The sequence below is a fragment of the Pseudophryne corroboree genome, chromosome 4, assembly GCF_028390025.1.
Source record: "Pseudophryne corroboree isolate aPseCor3 chromosome 4, aPseCor3.hap2, whole genome shotgun sequence".
In the NCBI taxonomy this organism is placed as follows: Eukaryota; Metazoa; Chordata; class Amphibia; order Anura; family Myobatrachidae; genus Pseudophryne; species Pseudophryne corroboree.
In genome coordinates this window covers 265,118,322-265,140,301 of record NC_086447.1, presented here as the reverse complement: position 1 = coordinate 265,140,301, position 21,980 = coordinate 265,118,322, and the positions used below count along the sequence as shown (strand labels likewise).

The following is a 21,980-nucleotide window of genomic DNA, read 5'->3' as shown; positions in this document are numbered from 1 at the left end:
AATGATGTGGAGACAGAGCAGAGTGTCTGTAACAGTGATGTCACCACCTAGGGGGTCGACACCTGAGTGGATGTACTGTTGAAAATTACGTGACAGTGTCAGCTCTGTATAAAAAAACAGTGGTTGACATGAGACAGCCGGCTACTCAGCTTGTGCCTGTCCAGACGTCTCATAGGCCGTCAGGGGCTCTAAAGCGCCCGTTACCTCAGATGGCAGATACAGACGCCGACACGGATACTGACTCCTGTGTCGACGGTGAAGAGACAACCGTGATTTCCAGTAGGGCCACACGTTACATGATTGAGACAATGAAAAATGTTTTATACATTTCTGATAATACGAGTACCACCAAAAAGGGGTATTATGTTCGGTGAGGGAAAAACTACCTGTAGTTTTCCTGAATCTGAGAAATAAAATGAGGTGTGTGATGATGCGTGGGTTTCCCCCCGATAACAATTGATAATTTCTTAAAAAGTATTGGCTGTATACCCTTTCCCGCCAGAGGTTAGGGTGCGTTGGGAAACACCCCCTAGGGGGGATAAGGCGCTCACACGCTTGTAAAAACAAGGGCTCTACCCTCTCATGAGATGGCCACCCTTAAGGATCCTGCTGATAGAAAGCAGGAGGGTATCCAAAAATGTATTCACACACATACTGGTGTTATACTGCGACCAGCAATCGCCTCAGCCTGGAGGTGCAGTGCTGGGTTGGCATGGTCGGATTCCCTGACTGGAAATATTGATATCCTAGATAAGGATAGTATATTATTGCCTATAGAGCATTTAAAAGATGCATTTCTATATATGCATGATGCACAGCGGAATATTTGCCGACTGGCATCAAGTATAAGTGCGTTGTCCAATTCTACCAGTAAAATGGTCAGGTGATGCGGATTCCAAACGGCATTTGGAAGTATTGCCTTTGAAAGGGGACATTTGGGGTCGGTCTTTTAGACCTGGTGGCCACGGCAACAACTGGGAAATCCACGTTTGTACCCCAGGTCGCCTCTCAAAATAAGACGCCGTATTATCAGGCGCAGTCCTTTGTTGGCAAGCGGACAAAAGGTTCCTCTTTTCTGCTCGTGACAGAGGGAGAGGAAAAAGGCTGAAGAGATTACCCAGTTCCCAGGAACAGAAACCCTTTCCCGCCTCTGCAAAGCCCTCAGTATGACGCTAGGGCCTTACAAGCTCAGGCACGGTGGGGGCCCGTTCTCAATGAATTTCAGTGCGCAGTGGGCTCACTCGCAAGTAGACCCCTGGATCCTTCAGGTAATATCTCAAGGGTACATATTGAAATTCGAGACGTCTCCCCCTCGCCGTTTCCAAAAGTCGGCTTTACCGACGTCTCCCTCTGACAGGGAGGTAGTTTTGGAAGCCATTTACAAGCTGTATTCCCAGCAGGTGATAATCAAGGTACCCCTCCTGCAACAGGGAACGGGGTATTATTCCACACTATTGTGGTACCGAAGCCAGACGGCTCGGTGAGACCGATTCTAAAATCTTTGAACACTTACATACAGAGGTTCAAATTCAAGATTGAGTCACTCAGAGCAGTGATTGCGAACCTGGAAGAAGGGGACTACATGATGTCTCGGGACATCAAGGATGCTTACCTTCATGTCAAAATGTACCCTTCTCACCAAGGGTACCTCAGGTTATGGTACAAGAACTGTCACTATCAGTTCAGACGCTGCCGTAGGGATGGTCCACGGCACCCCGGGTCTTTACCAAGGTAATGGCCGAAATGATATCCCTTCGAAGGAAGGGAATTTTAGTTATCCCTTACTTGGACGATTCCCTGATAAGGGTAAGATCCAGGGAACAGTTGGAAGTCGGTGTAGCACTATCTCAGGTAGTGTTGCGGCAGCACGATTGGATTCTCAATATTCCAAAATCGCAGCTGGTTCCGACGACTTGTCTTCTGTTTCCTAGGGATGTTCCTGGACACAGTCCAGAAAAAAGGTGTTTCTCCCGGAAGAGAAAGCCAGGGAGTTATCCGAGCTAGCAGGAACCTCCTAAAACCGAACCAAGTCTCAGTGCATCAATGCACAAGGGTTCTGGGTAAAAATGGTGGCTTCCTACGAAGCAATCCCATTCGTTAGATTCCACGCAAGAACTTTCCAGTGGAACCTACTGGACAAATGGTCCGGGTCGCATTTTCAGATGCATCAGTGGATAACCCTGTCACCAAGGACAAGGGTATCCATCCTGTGGTGGTTGCAGAGTGCTCATCTTCTAGAGGGCCGCAGATTCGGCATTCAGGACTGGGTCCTGGTGACCGCGGATGCCTGCCTGCGAGGCTGGGGAGCAGTCACACAGGGAAGGAATATCCAGGGCTTAGGGTCAAGCCTGGATACATCACTTCACATAAATATCCTGAAGCTAAGGGCCATTTACAATGCTCTAAGCTTAGCAAGACCTCTGCTTCAAGGTCAGCCGGTGTTGATCCAGTCGGACAACATCATGGCAGTCACCCACGTAAACAGACAGGGTGGCACAAGAAGCAGGAGGGCAATGGCAGAAGCTGCGGGGATTCTTCGCTGGGCGGAAAATCATGTGATAGCACTGTCAACAGTATTCATTCCGGGAGTGGACAACTGGGAAGCAGACTTCCTCAGCACGACCTCCACCCGGGAGAGTGGGGACTTCACCCAGAAGTCGTCCACATGATTAAAAAACTCGACAGGTATTGCGCCAGGTCAAGAGACCCTCAGGCAATAGTTGTAGACGCTCTGGTAACACCGTGGGTGTACCAGTCAGTGTATGTGTTCCCTCCTCTGCCTCTCATACCCAAGGTACTGAGATTGATAAGATGGAGAGGAGAAAGCACTATATTCGTGGCTCCGGATTGGCCAAGAAGGACTTGGTAACCGGAACTTCAAGAGATGCTCACGGAGGATCCGTGGCCTCTACCTCTAAGAAGGGACCTGCTCCAGCAAGGACCCTGTCTGTTCCAAGACTTACCGCGGCTGCGTTTGACGGCATGCCGGTTGAACACCGGATCCTGAAGGAAAAAAGGCATTCCGGATGAAGTCATCCATATCCTGATCTAAAGCCAGGAAGGATGTAACCGCAAAATCATTATCACCGCAATTGGCGAAAATATGTTGCGTAGTGCGAGGCCAGTAAGGCCCGACGGAGGAAATTCAACTGGGTCGATTCCTACATTTCCTGCAAACAGGAGTGTCTATGGGCCTGAAATTGGGGTCCATTAAGGTTCAGATTTCGGCCCTGTCAATTTTCTTCCAAAAAAGAACTAGCTTCAGTCCCTGAAGTTTAGACGTTTGTAAAAGGGGTACTGCATATACAGCCTCCTTTTGTGCCTCCAGTGGCATTTTGGGATCTCAATGTAGTTTGGGTTCCAAAAGTCACATTGGTTTGAACCACTTAAATCTGTGGAGTTAAAATATCTCACATGGAAAGTGGTCATGCTGTTGACCCTGGCCTGGGCCAGGCGCGTGTCAGAATTGGCGGCTTTATCCTGTAAAAGCCCTTATCTGATTTTCCATTCGGACAGGGCGGAATTGAGGACTCGTCCTCAGTTTCTCCCTAAGGTGGTTCCAGCGTTTTCACCTGAACCAACCTATTGTGGTGCCTGCGGCTACTAGGGACTTGGAGGAATCCAAGTTGCTGGATGTTGTCAGGGTCCTGAAAATATGTTTCCAGGACGGCTGGAGTCAGGAAATCTGACTCGCTGTTTATCCTGTATGCACCCAACAAGCTGGGTGCTCCTGCTTCTAAGCAGACTATTGCTCGTTGGATTTGTAGTACAATTCAGCTTGCACATTCTGTGGCAGGCCTGCCACAGCTAAAATCTGTAAAAGCCCGTTCCACAAGGAAAGTGGGCTCATCTTGGGCGGCTGCCCGAGGGGTCTCGGCTTTACAACTTTGCCGAGCAGCTACTTGGTCAGGGGCAAACACGTTTGCTAAATTCTACAAATTTGATACCCTGGCTGAGGAGGACCTGGAGTTCTCTCATTCGGTGCTGCAGAGTCATCCGCACTCTCCCGCCCGTTTGGGAGCTTTGGTATAATCCCCATGGTCCTTACGGAGTCCCCAGCATCCACTTAGGACGTTAGAGAAAATAAGAATTTACTTACCGATAATTCTATTTCTCATAGTCCGTAGTGGATGCTGGGCGCCCATCCCAAGTGCGGATTGTCTGCAATACTTGTACATAGTTATTGTTACAAAAATCGGGTTATTATTGTTGGGAGCCATCTTTTCAGAGGCTCCTCTGTTATCATACTGTTAACTGGGTTCAGATCACAAGTTATACGGTGTGATTGGTGTGGCTGGTATGAGTCTTACCCGGGATTCAAAATCCTTCCTTATTGTGTACGCTCGTCCGGGCGCAGTATCCTAACTGAGGCTTGGAGGAGGGTCATAGGGGGAGGAGCCAGTGCACACCAGTTAGTCCTAAAGCTTTCTTTAGATGTGCCCAGTCTCCTGCGGAGCCGCTATTCCCCATGGTCCTTACGGAGTCCCCAGCATCCACTACGGACTATGAGAAATAGAATTATCGGTAAGTAAATTCTTATTTTTACCTTTGAGGGGTAGGATAACCTCTCCTTTATGAATGTTCATTAAATGTACCTTTTTACTTAATTATTTATTTATTGAGTCGTTCATCCTATTTTGAATTTCAGACGGCGCCAGTATCTATTTCTTTCTTTTTTGGATTAGAATGGTGATTGCACATGCTTATGTGAAGGCTGGTCTCTCTGCTCCTGATCACATTATGATCCATTCTACTCGGTCTGTTGGACCTTCTTGGGCGGCTCAACATGGTGCGACCCTTGAACAAATGTGAAAGGCGGCTACGTGGTCCTCTGTGAACACGTTCATAAGGTTCTATGCCTTCGATACTTGCCGCTTCCCAGGATGCTTCCTTTGTGTGTCCCCTCCCATAAGGAACTGCTTTAGGACATCCCCATTGTCCATTCCTTGTGGCGCTCAGTGTACCCCGCAGCAGAAAATGAGTTTTATGGTAAGAACTTACCTTTGTTAAAACTCTTTCTGCGAGGTACACTGGGCTCCACAAGGCGCCCACCCTGACGCACTTAGCTTCTTTGGGTTGGTATGGCATTAGCCGCTGACACTTCTCCTGTCGGGAGAGTGTGGTGTTTGTGGCAACTGGCAGTTGTCGTCTCTTTTACTTGCTACTGCATTGGGCTGGTTAACAAAACTGAGCTCCTGTGCACGGAGGCGGGGTGATATAGGAGGCGGCACTATGAATCTTGGGAAGAAGGTCAAAGCTTTTGAGCCTGTTGGTGCTTCGGATCAAGATCCTACTCTACACCCCATTATCCATTCCTTGTGGAGCCCAGTGTACCTCGCAGAAAGAGTTTTAACAAAGGTAATTTCTTACCATAAAACTCATTATCTCTGGACAAAATATCTACGATACAAATGAGAATCTGTGGATTGCTACACAGTCGAAGAGTATCCATACATGCAGCAATGCGGATAGTGGGATCAATGGTCTCGGCATTCGACATGGTAGAGTATGTCCAGTTCCTTTCAAGAACCCTTCAACATCTGATTCTCTCGAAATGGAATGGATAGCATGAAACGATAAGTTAAAAAAAAATAGCTCTTCTTTAAGAAGTATGTCAGTCATTAGCCTGATTTCTACAGACGTCCCACTTAGACAAAGGTCAGCCCTTTTGGATCTCAGACTGGGTACTTCTGACAACGGATCCAGTCTCTGAGGCTGGGGAGCTGTAACAAGGCAGTACTCTCTCCAGGGCCGTTGGACCAAGGAAGAAAGTTGTCTGCCAATCAATGTCCTGGAACTTCAGGCCAACTACATGGCACTCACCCAGGCAAAGGAAATGCTTCACAGCAAGCCGATTCAGATTCAGTCAGACAATGCCACTGCAGTAGCATACCTCAATCACCAAGGAGGCACTCACAGTTGGATGGCAACGAGGGAAGTAAGTTGCACATTAAAATGGTCAGAACTTCATCATCCAGCCATGTCCGCAGTATTTATAACCGGAGTCCTAAATTGGGAAGCAGACTTTCTCAGCCGGCATGATATTCATGCAGGCGAATGGGCCTTGCACCCAGAAGTATTTCAGATTCGGGTAAACAAATGAGAACTGCCATAAGTGGACCTGAAGGTACCAGTATACGGGTTAAGAACAAGGGATCCCAAAGCAATCCTAGTGGCTGCCCTGTGAGTGTGATGGAAATTTCATCTGGCATATGTCTTCCCACTAAGCTCCCTGTTGCCCAGGGTGATCCGAAAATAAAACAGGAAGGAGGCACAATGCTATTAATAGCTCCAGCGTGGCCCAGACGAAATTGGTACACGGATCTGTGGACACTCCGTTCCTACTACCTCAACGACCAGATTTACTGATTCAAGGTCCCTGTCTCAATGCACACCTTGATCGTCTGTCTTTGACGGCGTGGCACTTGAAACATCCATCCTAAAAGCTAAAGGCTTTTCACAGGCAGTAATTTAAACGATGCTTAAGGCAAGGAAACCATCCTGAGCTCGCATCTATTACCGAATATGGCAGGCTTTTTTTCAATGGTGCCCTGCCAGAAACTATGACCCAAGATCTTTCAGAGCTTCAAGATTCTTAGCATTCCTTCAAGATGGAATGGACAGAGGTCTCCGCCTAACCACCATGAAGGTACAAGTGTTAGCATTAACTATATGGTTCCAAAGGAAAATTGCAAATCTACACGATGTTCGCATTTTTTTCCAGGGAATGCTTTACATTCAGCCTCCGTTTGTACCTCCAACTGCTCCTTGGGACCTTGGATTAGTACTCAAAGCTCTTCAAGGTGCTCCATATAAACCTTTGAAAAAGGTGGCCCACAAATGGTTGACAGCAAAATTTCTCTTTCTACTGGCAATTGCTTCAGCTAGAAGATTATAAGATTTAGGGGCACTATTATATCACCCGCTATTTCTGGTATTCCATCCAGACAGAGTGGTTCTCTAAACCAAATCTGGATATCTTCCTAAGGTGGTCTCAAAGTTCCATCTTAAAGAAGGAATAGTAGTTCTGGCCTTTCAATCACCGGATCTGTCTGTGGGAGATGCATCATTGGACGTAGTTCGTACACTAAGGATCTACATGGATAGTACCAGTGCCATCAGGAGAACAGACTCACCCTTTGTTCTATACGGATTTCACAAGAAAGGATGGACTGCCAATAAGCAAAAATTGGCTAGATGGCTTTGGATGACTATCTCAGAGGTATACTCTCAAGCTGATCTCCCTATCCCGGATAATTGGAATAATCCAGACCTGATCACTAGGCTGCGTTTTCGCACAGAGGGCGTTCAGGTCCAACCCGCATGTAACGCAATGCGCACAGGTACAAAGCGGATCGCAGCTCAGCGATGGGTTTGTGCGAAGAATCCATTTGCACGGGCAAATGCAAGGAGATTGATAGGCTGAAGTGATCGGAAAGGGCTGAGTAAGTCCTAGGCTGCACAGAGACTGCACAAGATCTGTTTGTACAGCTCTGCTACACATGCGTTCTCACACTTGCACAGCTAAAATACCCTCCCCCTGTAGGCGGCGACTATCTGATCATAGCAGTGCAAAAATCGCTTGCTAGCGATCAGGTCTGAATTACTCCCAATGTCTCTGCCCATTCTACCCGTTCAGTAGGTCCTTCATGGGCAGCTCACCGTGGTACCTCAGCTGAGCAACTCTGTAAAGGCAGCCACATGGTCATCAATAAATACATTCATTAGACATTATGCCTTTGATACCTTTGCCCCTCAGGATGCTGCGTGGGGCGTAGGATTATCCTGTCCAATCAGGAGCGTCTCCTCCCTTAATTATTGCCTTGAGACATCCCAATGTATATCCTGTGGATACTACTGTGGACCCTGTAGGAGAAAACAGAAGTTATGGTAGACTTACCGTTGACAACTCTGTTTCTCTGAAGTCCACAGTATCCACAGGGAACCCACCCTGACGCACTTGATTTGAGAATCTATACACTTAATTATCCCTTCCTTCCTTCTAGTATGGAAGCGAATAGGTCTTCCTTCTCGATCTAATCCTGCTCCTACCTGGGCTTTGTAACAAACTGACTTCCCTGGGCCAGGAGGCAGGGTCATAGGGAGGCTGGACCGATGCATGCTGGGAGGTCCAAAAGCTTTAACCATTTGGTGCCCGAACCTCTGACGCCAACTACAACCCAATGTGGATACTGTGGAGTTCGGAGAAACAGAGTTATCAACGGTAAATCTACCATAACTCCTATTTTTTTTATTGTAAACAATACTAATGATTGTATATTTTAAACTATATATATATATATATATATATATATATATATAGATAAATATATATATATCTATATATATATATCTATATATATATATATATATATATATATATAGACAACGGAAGGTGCGGCACTCCAAGCGACGGGGACACAGTTACAATACGTTCCAAGTTAGAGACAACGTTTCAATGCATTTTAATGGTGCATTTTCATCAGGTCAAAACAATATATATATATATATATATATATGTTCTGTAGTAGTAAATCAGCTGCGCCTTCAGTGTCGAACACTGAAGGCGCAGCCGATTTACTACTATAGAACATTTTTTATTGTCTTGGGGATTGGACAAACCTGAAATCTGGCTGCTGCCACTGTATATATTTGGAGTGTTTCACGTATTCTTTGGTTAGCCACAACGAAGTGGCTACTGTTTATTGTACACTGATTTGTATTTTTTATTGAATTATTATCACATGGTAGTAGCGCTAATTGCACCCCACATACAATAAACAAATATATATATATATTCCTCCAAAGAAAGCAGCAGCACTCCAAATTGATTAAATAACTCTTATATTAGATACATCAGACATGTAAATTACTTTACAAATGTATGGGAGTTTCTGCTCTGAGAAGAAAAAAAATATATTCAAAATTGTATTTAATTTAATTTTAAAATAGCAATACCACAGTATATGTTTAACAATTTTACACCTTGAATAGACGATTTTAAGGAAATCCATTTGCCATTTTGCACATTTACACTAAATTACTGTTTATGAGGGGTAAAAAGTAGTCTGTTCTCAAACTGTGATTAGCTAAATAATATATACACCAAAAAATCTATTTACGGTTTAAAAAGTGAATAGTGATGAATAGTGAATAGTGCATGGTGATGAGGGGGAAAATGGGGGGCGCTGACATAATAAATGCACAACACAAATATTTACATACTTAAAATCTTTTATATACAGTGGTAAATGATAAAACATAACATTCTGTATTAGTACTTGAATACAAGGTCATTAATCTAACATGGATATTAAACAGTGACAGGCCTCCAGTTTACAACTCACAATGATACTACCTACGTTCAACAATAGAAATAAGGCATGTAGTGCTTGGCCACAAAACAGTTGCTAGTGTTAAGACCCTCACTGAAAATACAATGAGTCACTGCGAAACATTTTGCACAGTGAGGGAAGGTCATAATTATCATATAGATACAAAATGTTGTAAACAATGTCCCTTATAAGAATAACACAGATGATGGCGCATTGGGTCTCACCAACTATAGTGAGCCACGCGGTGTCAGTATCTGCTGTAACCTGTAATGCATGTTATTGCAGATGCACAATCACAGTGGCATTCTGTACCCACTGACATAGAACAAAATTGCCATTATCTAAAGTGTTATGTTTAATAAGCAGACTACTTATTCCAATATGAGGTTGTTTTGAAAATCCTCCTTCCTATTTTCTAACAGTAATAAATAATCCTATCCAGTGGTTTTAAGATTGTTCCATTTAGTCATAGTTCAGGTTGATTTACAGCATCCTTCTTTCTTAGGATATATGTGCAGTAACTCATAGCAGGTTGTCATCTCTGTGATTCGTCCTCCTTAGCTGCAGGGGCAAGACGGAGGGAATCAGGGAGCACAACCCTAAGTCACATTAATCAAAGAGAGTGGGCAGCTTGCAATGGAAGCTTTGTCCTCATGCTGGCACCAGCAGCCTCTGTTCTTCCAGACAGGCAGTGTGCTATTGGTTGGAAGTCAGGCTTACATGTCCCAGACCCACATAGGGGAAGAACGGTAAAATGTGTGTGCGTGAGACACACACACATATGAAGGAAACAAGCCAAACTATGCATACAAGTAAAATTCATAATTCTCTAACAAAAAAAACTGAGTAGCAATTCATGTTTGTTTCTCAACCAGCAAAGAACTTATAGGTAACAGTGCTAAAAACAATAAACAAACACATGGCACTATGTTGGACATATTAGAATACATTCTGCAGATTGTTCTACAAATAGTCACTAAATGTATACAAAAGTATGTATAATTGAATCCAACATCTCCAACAGAGTGCCAAGTTTACTACACTCTCAGAGCTTCCTTGTCCCCCCTCTCTCTCTCACTCTCTCTCTCTGTGTGTATATATATATATATATACACAAAACAGATACTCTCCCTTTTGCGCTATTAAACAGAAAGTGAGAAAGGATTGGGTTAAGGCTGCCAAATTCCACTAAGTCCCTTGTTAGGAGGGACTAAAAAGATACAAATATGTGCCAGTAGAGGAATGGGCGCACTTGGGTTGTTTTTTTACTTACTTATTATTACACTGGTTGTGACTTGAAGCTATTGTAGCTACTGGTAAGGTTACACACGCATATGAAATTGTGGTAGACCTGTGTATTTGAACTTGTTATCCAAATCCCTGAATCATAAGGTCACATACCTATTTGAACTTGCGTTCAGGCCTATGCGTTTGAACTTGTTATTCAAGCACTTAACCATAAGGCTTAATCTAACTTTCACCTGTGTACCCCACCGGTGTGTGGTTTTTTCAAGTATCCAGAATACGTAATTGCCATTTCATTGATGCACTAACAGTATTTATCAAGCACTAGAGACATACCCCTGATGAAGTCTTAGAGTAAGACGAAACGCGTCGGGTTATTTGTTCATAAACATCAAATCTCCGAATTGTCAAAGGAGAAGGAGGAATCTATCAAAGTTATTTCAACTGGTCCTCTGTACTATATGGTGTTATCTGCAAGAAGAGATACTATACCGTTTTGTATCATTGCTTTTATGTTGTAATAAATTTTACATGGAACATGTTAAATGTGGTTTTATGCTCACGAATTAGGAGTAAATATCTTAGGGAGACTGCTGTTTTTCCCCATTGAATATTGGGTGGAAAAACAACCCAAGTGCGCCCATTCCTCTACTGGCACATATATATATATATATATATATATATATATATATAGATAGATAGATAGATAGATAAAGAAAGAATCCACTTTGATTCCCTTTTTAAGAATGTAAATTTAAATTGTATTTATTTTCTAATCCATCCATGTAAATATCAAAATAAAATATCCTAGGTCCCTTTTCTGCAAGCTCTGGAATGTGCTGTTTGCACTCACATCGCTGTGTGACTGGAATGGTGACTGATTCAGTCGTACTATGCTCAATGCTGTTTGTATTGTGAAGTACATAACATTACATATGAGACCGTGTAACTGGGCAATCTTATTTCTTTAAACCAAAGCAAATGACCTTAAACATGGATGTCTTGCTTGCCAGAGTCATCCTACTATTGCCTTGATACATCTTCTCAATCATTCATGGGACATTTTAATATCCTAATTACTATTATGCTGTTAAAATGTACCTTCTCCATATATGCATTCCCATTTGTCATACCCTTTGGAACTCTAAGCAAGAACATTCGGTGCACCTATGTAACCAAGGGGGAGGTCTGTGGCCGTCCTCTCTCAGAGCACAGAAGGTGCTGGCCGATGTAAGACATCCTCTTGTGCTCAGCGCTCAGTTTAGACATTTCCTGCCTTGCAGCATTAGAGAATAAAGCATAAACTTTCTCTTGTAAATTCCAGAAACAAAAGGGGTAAACAGTGAGATCTGATAAGTAGGGAACAGTGTGATGTCTTCAGTCCAAACACAGAACGAAGTTCACTTGTCTGCGGCTATTTGTGCTTTCCCAGTTCAGCACTGAAGCATATGGTAACTCATTCCATCCACACAGTGCTGCTACTATAGTGCAAATCGTGCAGTAAAGAAATGATCAATAACATGACCTCGGGGGCTACACGTTGGTTTCCAGTGCAAGCAAACGTCCCATTCGTTCCATGTTCTTCTCTATTGTAGCCCGACATGTTATCTCCTTTGCACATTCAACGGGAAACCAGCCTCTTTCTCCGTCCCTTAGTCTTTCCCCTTCATACCATCCTGGAGAGCCAAGGCAATGAACAAGGATTACTACTATCTACTGCAAGTATTATGTGTAAGCTGCATCTAGGCACATATTGCACAGTATCAGGATATTGCAATGCTGAATATGATATATTTACTGGACTACTTTAATATTAACTCATAATCAATATATGAAATAAAAGGAATTATACTAGGAAAATAAGGACAAATCCTTAAAACCTGGGACTGTTCCAACAATGCAAAGACAACTGCCAGCTATCTGTTTGCATGTGTTGTGACTAGAATGTCTTCATGTGAATTTGTGAAGTGTGACATCAGTTATTATGAGGATTTGGCATCATTGTTATGGAGTGAGAAATCCATCTCCCAGGTATGGTCACCCTATGGGAGGCAATCATATTGCCGGCTGTAGGGATCCTGATGCTGGGATACCGGCTCACAGGGGCTATTCCCACTCGTGGTTGTCCACGACACCCAGAGTGGCAATAGAGCCAGCGAGCACGCAGCGTGGCGAGTGCAGCAAACCTGCAAGGGGACTCGTAGCGCACACCCCGCTGTCAACATTCTGGCGGGTGGGATGCCCCTGTACAGCCGGCATCCCGCCCGCCGGGATCAGGACAACCCTCTCGGGCCCCGAGCTTCAGGGGGGCCCCATCACTTGCTTGGTCTGGTTGGTCTTCGCTTTGTTGCCTTCATTATGCTTGCGGCATGCCTCTCTGCCGCCCCGTCCCTGTCTGACGATCTGCTGCCGCTGCCGCTGAAGAGCCGGGCAGCAGAGCAGCAAACACAGGCTACACTGACTGTGTGAGTCAGGGCTCCTTATAGCAGCTGCCCGCAGCACTACCTCTGTCCAACCCTGCTCCCTACGTGCCTGGATGGCACCCTCACAGCCTGTCATACTGTATACTATGTCAAGGTACTGCCATATTATGCTATATAATTGTGTATATGGTGAGTTCTATGTGTGTGTGTGTGTGTGTGTGTGTGTGTGTGTGTGTGTATATATATATATATACAAAAAATGTCCCTGGCACTCCGGACTTCCGTTCACCTTGCTCCGGCGCCCTCCCCTCAGATCTGCATCTGTGTATATGGTCCTTGTATGCCACCCATACAAGGACCATATATATAAAAAGGAGAGTGCCCCCCAGGAAACTGGAACTACTACTATATATATATATATATATATATATATGTATAAATTATAATATATATACTGTATATTTTATATATATATATATATATATATATACAGTATATGTGTGTGTGTGTGTGTGTGTGTGTGTGTATATATATATATAATTTTTTTACAGCGACTTTGTGCTTTATAAGGGGGCGGGGGGGAGTCAAGGCAGGGTGGGGGGCCCCGGAGAAATTGGTGTACCGGGCCCCAAGATTTCTCTTGCCGGCCCTGGCCGGGATTACATATGTATTCCCACCCTAGTGAGAGGTCTGTGGCCCATACAACAGAATTAGTATGATGCAGTATGAAGACTTCTACCTTAGAGTGTACGCTCTCTTTTGTGTTCTTGTTACTGCTGGCCTAGAAGTTCAATGATGTCAATACAAAGCAGTGAAACAAACGACAATATTATTAAGATACTGCACCCACCGTCATTTATTTTCTGATAAACCAGAACAACATCTGCGACTTGAAGGGATAACTCATCCGGCTGCTTTGCTGTGTAGGTCCGAATAATCTCAACTTGTGTCAAAGCTATGAAAACAAATGATCCACATCTTTAATAAGACAATAGTACGTCTGACCATCTGTACTCTGCTGAATACAGCTGCAGTGTGCGCAGCATTTATCATGTTTCTTCTGTAATAGAGATCTCAATTCAGTTTATTTATTTGTTAATCCTTCATAAAATGATGTTCAATCTCCATTATTGTCATTGGAATTATCTAGTCTTTATTTTTTAGATCATACCATTTCCACTATGATACATGTAAAAACAGCCCCCAAATATTGTTTTGAAGTTAACGTAATTAAAGGGATTAATAACACCAACAAATGATTTAAGTGATGTGGTTATAATTGATGTGGTTAGAGGGAGAGGTGGAGCTGTCATCCAAGTAATTTAGCTGCAGAGTTTTACGATCATTGAGGCCAAGTTCTAACGTTTCCTCTTAGGAGACATGAGACAGAAGGGCAGATTTATTAAGCCTGGTGAAGTGATAAAGTGGAAGGTGATAACACACCAACCAATCAGCTTCTAACTTCCATGTTACAGGCTGGGTTTGAAAAATGACAGGAGCTGACTGGCTGGTGCGTTATCACCTTCCACTTTATCACTTCACCAGGCTTAATAAATCAGCCCCAGAGTTACGTAACAGTTTTCAGGCAATGGGGTAAATGTATAAAGCAGTGATAAGCGTGGTAGACGTGAACCAGTAGAGAAGTTGCCCTTGGCAACTAATCAGCAGTGAAGTAACATTTATAATTTGTATACTATACAATTATACAGAGCGGCTGCTTGGTTGCCATGGGCAACTTCTCCACTGGCTCACTTCTCCACTCTTATCACTGCTTCATACATTTACCACAGAGGAAAGATAGAGATATCTTAGTAACTCTAATGGTTTAAATTCATAAAAGTTGTGATTGTAAAAACAAAAATCTGCAAAAATACTGTAGGGTTTTTAAAATGTTAAATGTCAATATGGACTACGTCTCTGTTGAGTTTGTAAAACTTGCTTGAAAAGTGGACCAAATGATTGATCAAGAATCTTACATTTATCAGTTTCTTTTTAAGGTGAGAACATTTTTTTTAAATGTTTGTTTAGATTTTAAATAGACACAATCCTTGATTCCACAGTACAAAAACTCATCACTCCACCAAGTCAATTTGTACAAAAATATTAAAACATGACAAGGAAATCATGTAAATCCCTGTGCTGGGGGCTGCATTCACTCTACCGCCGCGCTGTAAAATACAAAGAACAACCCGTACTAATATATTCATTTAAAAATGTGTTTTAAGTGCCTAACATTCTATTGTGTGGATGAGCCCCCCTTTTCTCCTGCACACGCTGTGGGGAATGTTTGTATGTACACTGAATGTATGTAAGAGCGACAGTGCAGCAAGCCTATGTGTAATGAGATTAACAATTGTTTTAATGTATGAAATGTGTGTAAAGGCGGGTGCACACTACGCAACGGGGAACTGCCGGCGGTGAACGACTATATCATTCAACGATATAGCGTTCAACGATATAGTGCGTACACACTGAACGTTATCGATCAACGATAACGTTCAGTAACGTCACCGCCGGCATTCCCGAACATGCAGCTCAGCCCGACATTAATAGGTTGAGCTGAATGTCAGCTTAATAATGGTTATCGCTGAACGGTGTGCGGGAGCACGCATCGTTCATCGGTTATGACTTTTATGTCGCAATCGTTTATTTTTTAAGCTAAAATCGCCTAGTGTGTACTTTAAGTGATAAAGACAGCTAAGGTGGTCTAGGATGGATCTAGCAGGTCCTGGCTGGATGTGAGCCCCCTTTTTTCTCCTAACTGCTGGATATGAATAAAGGCTGTGCTGTTGGCCTTACAGTAGCTCCATGATGAAAAGGGACAGGCAGCATTTGGGTTTCTGCAACCAAATTCTCTACTTTGGGCCTATAAGTGCCAAGTCCGTTTCCAGTTGGCAGGCATTGTAGGCGTGAGACCATGGGGGGCAAGCCCCCACCTCAAAAAAATAATAATAAAAAAAATAAATAAGATTTTACTCACCGGTAAATCTATTTCTCGTAGTCCGTAGTGGATGCTGGGAACTCCGTAAGGACCATGGGGAATAGACGGGCTCCGCGGGAGACTGGGCACTCTAAAAGAAAGATTAGGTACTATCTGGTGTGCACTGGCTCCTCCCTCTATGCCCCTCCTCCAGACTTCAGTTAGGATACTGTGCCCGGAAGAGCTGACACAATAAGGAAGGATTTTGAATCCCGGGTAAGACTCATACCAGCCACACCAATCACACCGTATAACTCGTGATACTATACCCAGTTAACAGTATGAATATAACTGAGCCTCTCAACAGATGGCTCAACAATAACCCTTTAGTTAGGCAATAACTATATACAAGTATTGCAGACAATCCGCACTTGGGATGGGCGCCCAGCATCCACTACGGACTACGAGAAATAGATTTACCGGTGAGTAAAATCTTAGTTTCTCTGACGTCCTAGTGGATGCTGGGAACTCCGTAAGGACCATGGGGATTATACCAAAGCTCCCAAACGGGCGGGAGAGTGCAGATGACTCTGCAGCACCGAATGCGAGAACTCAAGGTCCTCCTCAGCCAGGGTATCAAATTTGTAGAATTTAGCAAATGTGTTTGCCCCTGACCAAGTTGCAGCTAGGCAAAGTTGTAAAGCCGAGACCCCTCGGGCAGCCGCCCAAGATGAGCCCACTTTCCTCGTGGAATGGGCTGTTACTGATTTAGGATGCGGCAATCCAGCCGCAGAATGCTCCAGCTGAATTGTGCTACAAATTCAGCGAGCAATAGTCTGCTTAGAAGCAGGAGCACCTATTTTGTTGGGTGCCTACAGGATAAAAAGCGAGTCAGTTTTCCTGACTCCAGCCGTCCTGGAAATATAAATTTTTAAGGCCCTAACTACGTCCAGTAACTTGGAATCTTCCAAGTCCCTAGTAGCCGCAGACACTACAATAGGTTGGTTCAAGTGAAAAGCTGATACCACCTTAGGGAGAAACTGGGGACGAGTCCTCAATTCTGCCCTATCCATATGGAAAATCAGATAAGGGCTTTTACATGACAAAGCCGCCAATTCTGACACACGCCTGGCCGAAGCCAATAACATGACCACTTTCCACGTGAGATATTTCAAATCCACAGTTTTAAGTGGCTCAAACCAATGTGATTTTAAGAAACTCAACACCACGTTGAGATCCCAAGGTGCCACAGAAGGCACAAAAAAGGGTCTGAATATGTAGCACTCCCTTTACAAATGTCTGAACTCCAGGCAGTGAATCCAGTTCTTTCTGGAAGAAAATCGACAGAGCCGAAATCTGGACCTTAATGGAACCCAATTTTAGGCCCATAGTCCCTCCTGACTGTAGGAAGTGCAGAAAACGACCCAGCTGAAATTCCTCTGTTGGGGCCTTCCTGGCCTCACACCACGCAACATATTTTCGCCAAATATGGTGATAATGGTTTGCGGTTACTTCTTTCCTGGCTTTTATCAGCGTAGGAATGACTTCCTCCGGAATGCCCTTTTGCTTTAGGATCCGGAATTCAACCGCCATGCCGTCCAACGCAGCCGCGGTAAGTCTTGGAACAGACAGGGCCCCTGCTGTAGCAGATCCTGTCTGAGCGGTAGAGGCCATGGGTCCTCTGATATTATTTCTTGAAGTTCTGGGTACCAAGCTCTTCTTGGCCCATCCGGAACCACGAGTATCGTTCTTACTCCTCGTATTCTTATTATTCTCAGTACCCTTGGTATGAGAGGCAGAGGAGGGAATACATAAACCGACTGGTACACCCACGGTGTCACTAGAGCGTCCACAGCTATTGCCTGATGGTCCCTTGACCTGGCGCAATATCTAGTTTTTTGTTTAGGCGGGACGCCATCATGTCCACCTGTGGCCTTTCCCAACGGTTTACCAACAGTTGGAAGACTTCTGGATGAAGTCCCCACTCTCCCGGGTGTCGGTCGTGTCTGCTGAGGAAGTCTACTTCCCAGTTGTCCACTCCCGGAATGAACACTGCTGACAGTGCTAAGACGTGATTTTCCGCCCATCGGAGAATCCTTGTGGCTTCTGCCATCGCCATCCTGCTTCTTGTGCCGCCCTGTCGGTTTACATGGGCGACTGCCGTGATGTTGTCTGATTGGATCAGTACCGGCTGGTTTTGAAGCAGAGGCCTTGCCAGACTTAGGGCATTGTAAATGGCCCTCAGTTCCAGAATATTTATGTGTAGGGACGACTCCTGACTTGACCAAAGTCCTTGGAAATTTCTTCCCTGTGTGACTGCCCCCCAGCCTCGAAGGCTGGCATCCATGGTTACCAGGACCCAGTCCTGTATGCCGAATCTGCGGCCCTCTTGAAGATGAGCACTCTGCAGCCACCACAGTAGAGATACCCTGGTCCTTGGAGACAGGGTTATCAGCCGATGCATCTGAAGATGCGATTCCGACCACTTGTCCAAGAGGTCCCACTGAAAGGTTCTTGCATGGAACCTGCCGAATGGAATTTTGCTTTGTAAGAAGCTACCATTTTTCCCAGGACTCGTGTGCAGTGATGCACCGATACCTGTTTTGGTTTCAGGAGGTCTCTGACTAGAGATGACAGCTCCTTGGCTTTCTCCTGCGGGAGAAACACTTTTTTTCTGTTCTGTGTCCAGAACCATCCCCAGGAACATCAGGCGTGTGGTAGGAACCAGCTGTGACTTTGGAATGTATAGAATCCATCCGTGCTGTTGTAGCACTTCCCGAGATAGTGCTACTCCGACCAACAACTGCTCCATGGACCTTGCCTTTATAAGGAGATCGTCCAAGTACGGGATAATTAAAAACTCCCTTTTTTTGAAGGAGTATCATCATTTCTGCCATTACCTTGGTAAAGACCCTCGGTGCCATGGACAGTCCAAACGGCAGTGTTTGGAATTGGTAATGGCAATCCTGTACCACAAATCTGAGGTACTCCTGGTGAGGATGGTAAATGGGGACATGTAGGTAAGCATCCTTGATGTCCAGGGATACCATGTAATCCCCCTCCTCCAGGCTTGCAATAACTGCCCTGAGCGATTCCATCTTGAACTTGAATTTTTTTATGTATGTGTTCAATGACTTCAAATTTAAAATGGGTCTCACCGAACCGTCCGGTTTCGGTACCACAAACAGTGTGGAATAGTAACCCCGTCCTTGTTGAAGTAGGGGCACCTTGACTATCACCTGCTGGGAATACAGCTTGTGAATTGCCTCTAGCACAGCCTCCCTGCCTGAGGGAGTTGTCGGCAAGGCAGATTTGAGGAAACGGCGGGGGGGGGGAGACGCCTCGAATTCCAGCCTGTACCCCTGAGATACTACTTGAAGGATCCAGGGATCCACCTGTGAGCGAGCCCACTGATCGCTGAAATTTTTGAGGCGGCCCCCCACCGTACCTGGCTACGCCTGTGGAGCCCCCGCGTCATGCGGTGGACTCAGAGGAAGCGGGGGAAGAATTTTGATTCTGGAGACTGGCTGACTGGTGCAGCTTTTTCCCTCTTCCCTCGTCTCTGTGCCGAAAGGAAGCGCCTTTGACCCGCTTGCTTTTCTGAAGCCGAAAGGACTGTACCTGATAATACAGTGCTTTCTTAGGCTGTGAGGAAACCTGAGGTAAAAATTTTTCTTCACAGCTGTTGCTGTGGATACGAGGTCCCAGAGACCATCCCCAAACAATTCCTCACCCTTATAAGGCTCTATGTGCCTTTTAAAGTCAGCATCACCTGTCCAGTGTCGGGTCTCTAATACCCTCCTGACAGAATGGCCATTGCATTAATTCTGGATGCCAGCTGGCAAAATATCCCTCTGTGCATCCCTCATATATAAGACGACGACTTATGTTCGCAAAATAGTATCCCTGTTTGACAGGGTTACAGACCACGCTGCAGCAGCACTATCTGCAGGTCTCAGTCTAGTACCTGAGTGTGTAAATACAGACTTCAGGATAGCCTCCTGCTTTTTATCAGCAGGTACCTTCAAAGTGGCTGTATCCTAAGACGGCATTGCCACCTTTTTTGACAAACGTGTGAGCGCCTTATCCACCCTAGGGGATATCTCCCAGCGTAACTTATCCTCTGGCGGGAAAAGGTACGCCATCAGTAACTTTTTAGAAATTACCAGTTTCTTATCGGGGGAACCCACGCTTTTTCACACTTCATTCACTCATTTGATGGGGGAACAAAACACTGCCTGCTTTTTCTCCCCAAACATAAAACCCTTTTTTAGTGGTACTTGGGTTAATGTCAGAAATGTGTAACACATTTTTTATTGCCGGGATCATGTAACGGATGTTCCTAGTGGATTGTGTATATGTCTCAACCTCGTCGACACTGGAGTCAGACTCCGTGTCGACATCTGTGTCTGCCATCTGAGGGAGCGGGCGTTTTTGAGCCCCTGATGGCCTTTGAGTCGCCTGGGCAGGCGCGGGCTGAGAAGCCGGCTGTCCCATAGCTGTTACGTCATCCAGCCTTTTATGTAAGGAGTTGACTCTGTCGGTTAATACCTTCCACCTATCCATCCACTCTGGTGTCGGCCCACAGGGGGCGACATCCCATTTATCGGCATCTGCTCCGCCTCCACATAAGCCTCCTCATCAAACATGTCGACACAGCCGTACCGACACACCGCACACACACAGGGAATGCTCTGACTGAGGACAGGACCCCACACAGCCCTTTGGGGAGACAGAGAGAGAGTATGCCAGCACACACCAGAGCGCTATATAATGTAGGGATAAACACTATCACTGAGTGAATTTTCCCCAATAGCTGCTTGTATAAACAATATTGCGCCTAAATTTAGTGCCCCCCCTCTCTTTTTAACCCTTTGAGCCTGAAAACTACAGGGGAGAGCCTGGGGAGCTGTCTTCTAGCTACACTGTGAAGAGAAAATGGCGCCAGTGTGCCGAGGGAGATAGCTCCGCCCCTTTTTCGCTGACTTTTCTCCCGCTTTTTTATGGATTCTGGCAGGGGTAATTATCACATATATAGCCTCTGGGGCTATATATTGTGATTATTTTGCCAGCCAAGGTGTTTTTATTGCTGCTCAGGGCGCCCCCCCCCCCAGCGCCCTGCACCCTCAGTGACCGGAGTGTGAAGTGTGTATGAGGAGCAATGGCGCACAGCTGCAGTGCTGTGCGCTACCTTGGTGAAGACTGAAGTCTTCTGCCGCCGATTTTCCGGACCATCTTCATGCTTCTGGCTCTGTAAGGGGGACGGCGGCGCGGCTCCGGGAACGAACACCAAGGACGGGTCCTGCGGTCGATCCCTCTGGAGCTAATGGTGTCCAGTAGCCTAAGAAGCCCAAGCTAGCTGCAAGCAGGTAGGTTCGCTTCTTCTCCCCTTAGTCCCTCGTTGCAGTGAGCCTGTTGCCAGCAGGTCTCACTGTAAAATAAAAAACCTAACATATACTTTCTTTCTAGGAGCTCAGGAGAGCCCCTAGTGTGCATCCAGCTCGGCCGGGCACAGAAATCTAACTGAGGTCTGGAGGAGGGGCATAGAGGGAGGAGCCAGTGCACACCAGATAGTACCTAATCTTTCTTTTAGAGTGCCCAGTCTCCTGCGGAGCCCGTCTATTCCCCATGGTCCTTACGGAGTTCCCAGCATCCACTAGGACGTCAGAGAAATATATATATATATATATATATGTCAATAAAAAAGCTGCGCATTAGACACACTTTCCTTTTTCACGTATCCAGTAGATTTTTTGAAAGTCCTGTGTCCCGTTTTTTATATATGATGTATGCTGCCGCTTCCTCCGTTTAGGAATTAGAGCCACTAATTCCAATGCACATGTAACGAAAGAAGAATGGAGGGCGCAGGTGTAAGTAAAAGGTTTACAATTCCATTTATTAAAAACAAATGCTCACATACATCTCAGGTTAAAATGGTGCGTTCCGTCCTCCATATAGCAATCGAGCCCCGGAACCGCTCTCTCCCATAACCAATCCTCCGTCTCTCTGTTAGGAATCACGGGCAATTAATCCTTCTTTCACCGGGACCAAGACTAT

The 21,980-nt window shown here is 45.1% G+C and overlaps 2 protein-coding genes across 3 annotated transcripts in view; one reads left to right on the top strand and one right to left on the bottom strand.

Annotated features, from left to right (window-relative positions):
* DHX36 (DEAH-box helicase 36) overlaps window positions 1–21,980 on the top strand; it is a 290,388-nt gene that overhangs the window by 236,773 nt on the left and 31,635 nt on the right. The gene's annotated exons all lie outside the window — the stretch shown is intronic.
* The window catches only part of ARHGEF26 (Rho guanine nucleotide exchange factor 26), a 269,992-nt gene continuing 259,088 nt past the window's right edge, over window positions 11,077–21,980 (bottom strand). For both annotated transcript variants that reach the window (XM_063916107.1, XM_063916106.1), the window contains exons 14-15: window positions 13,854–13,958; window positions 11,077–12,256 (exon numbers count right to left, since the gene is read on the bottom strand). In XM_063916107.1, the coding sequence (XP_063772177.1) occupies window positions 12,114–12,256; window positions 13,854–13,958 (248 nt within the window). In that variant the 3' untranslated portion in view covers window positions 11,077–12,113. The remainder of the gene's footprint in view (window positions 12,257–13,853; window positions 13,959–21,980) is intronic.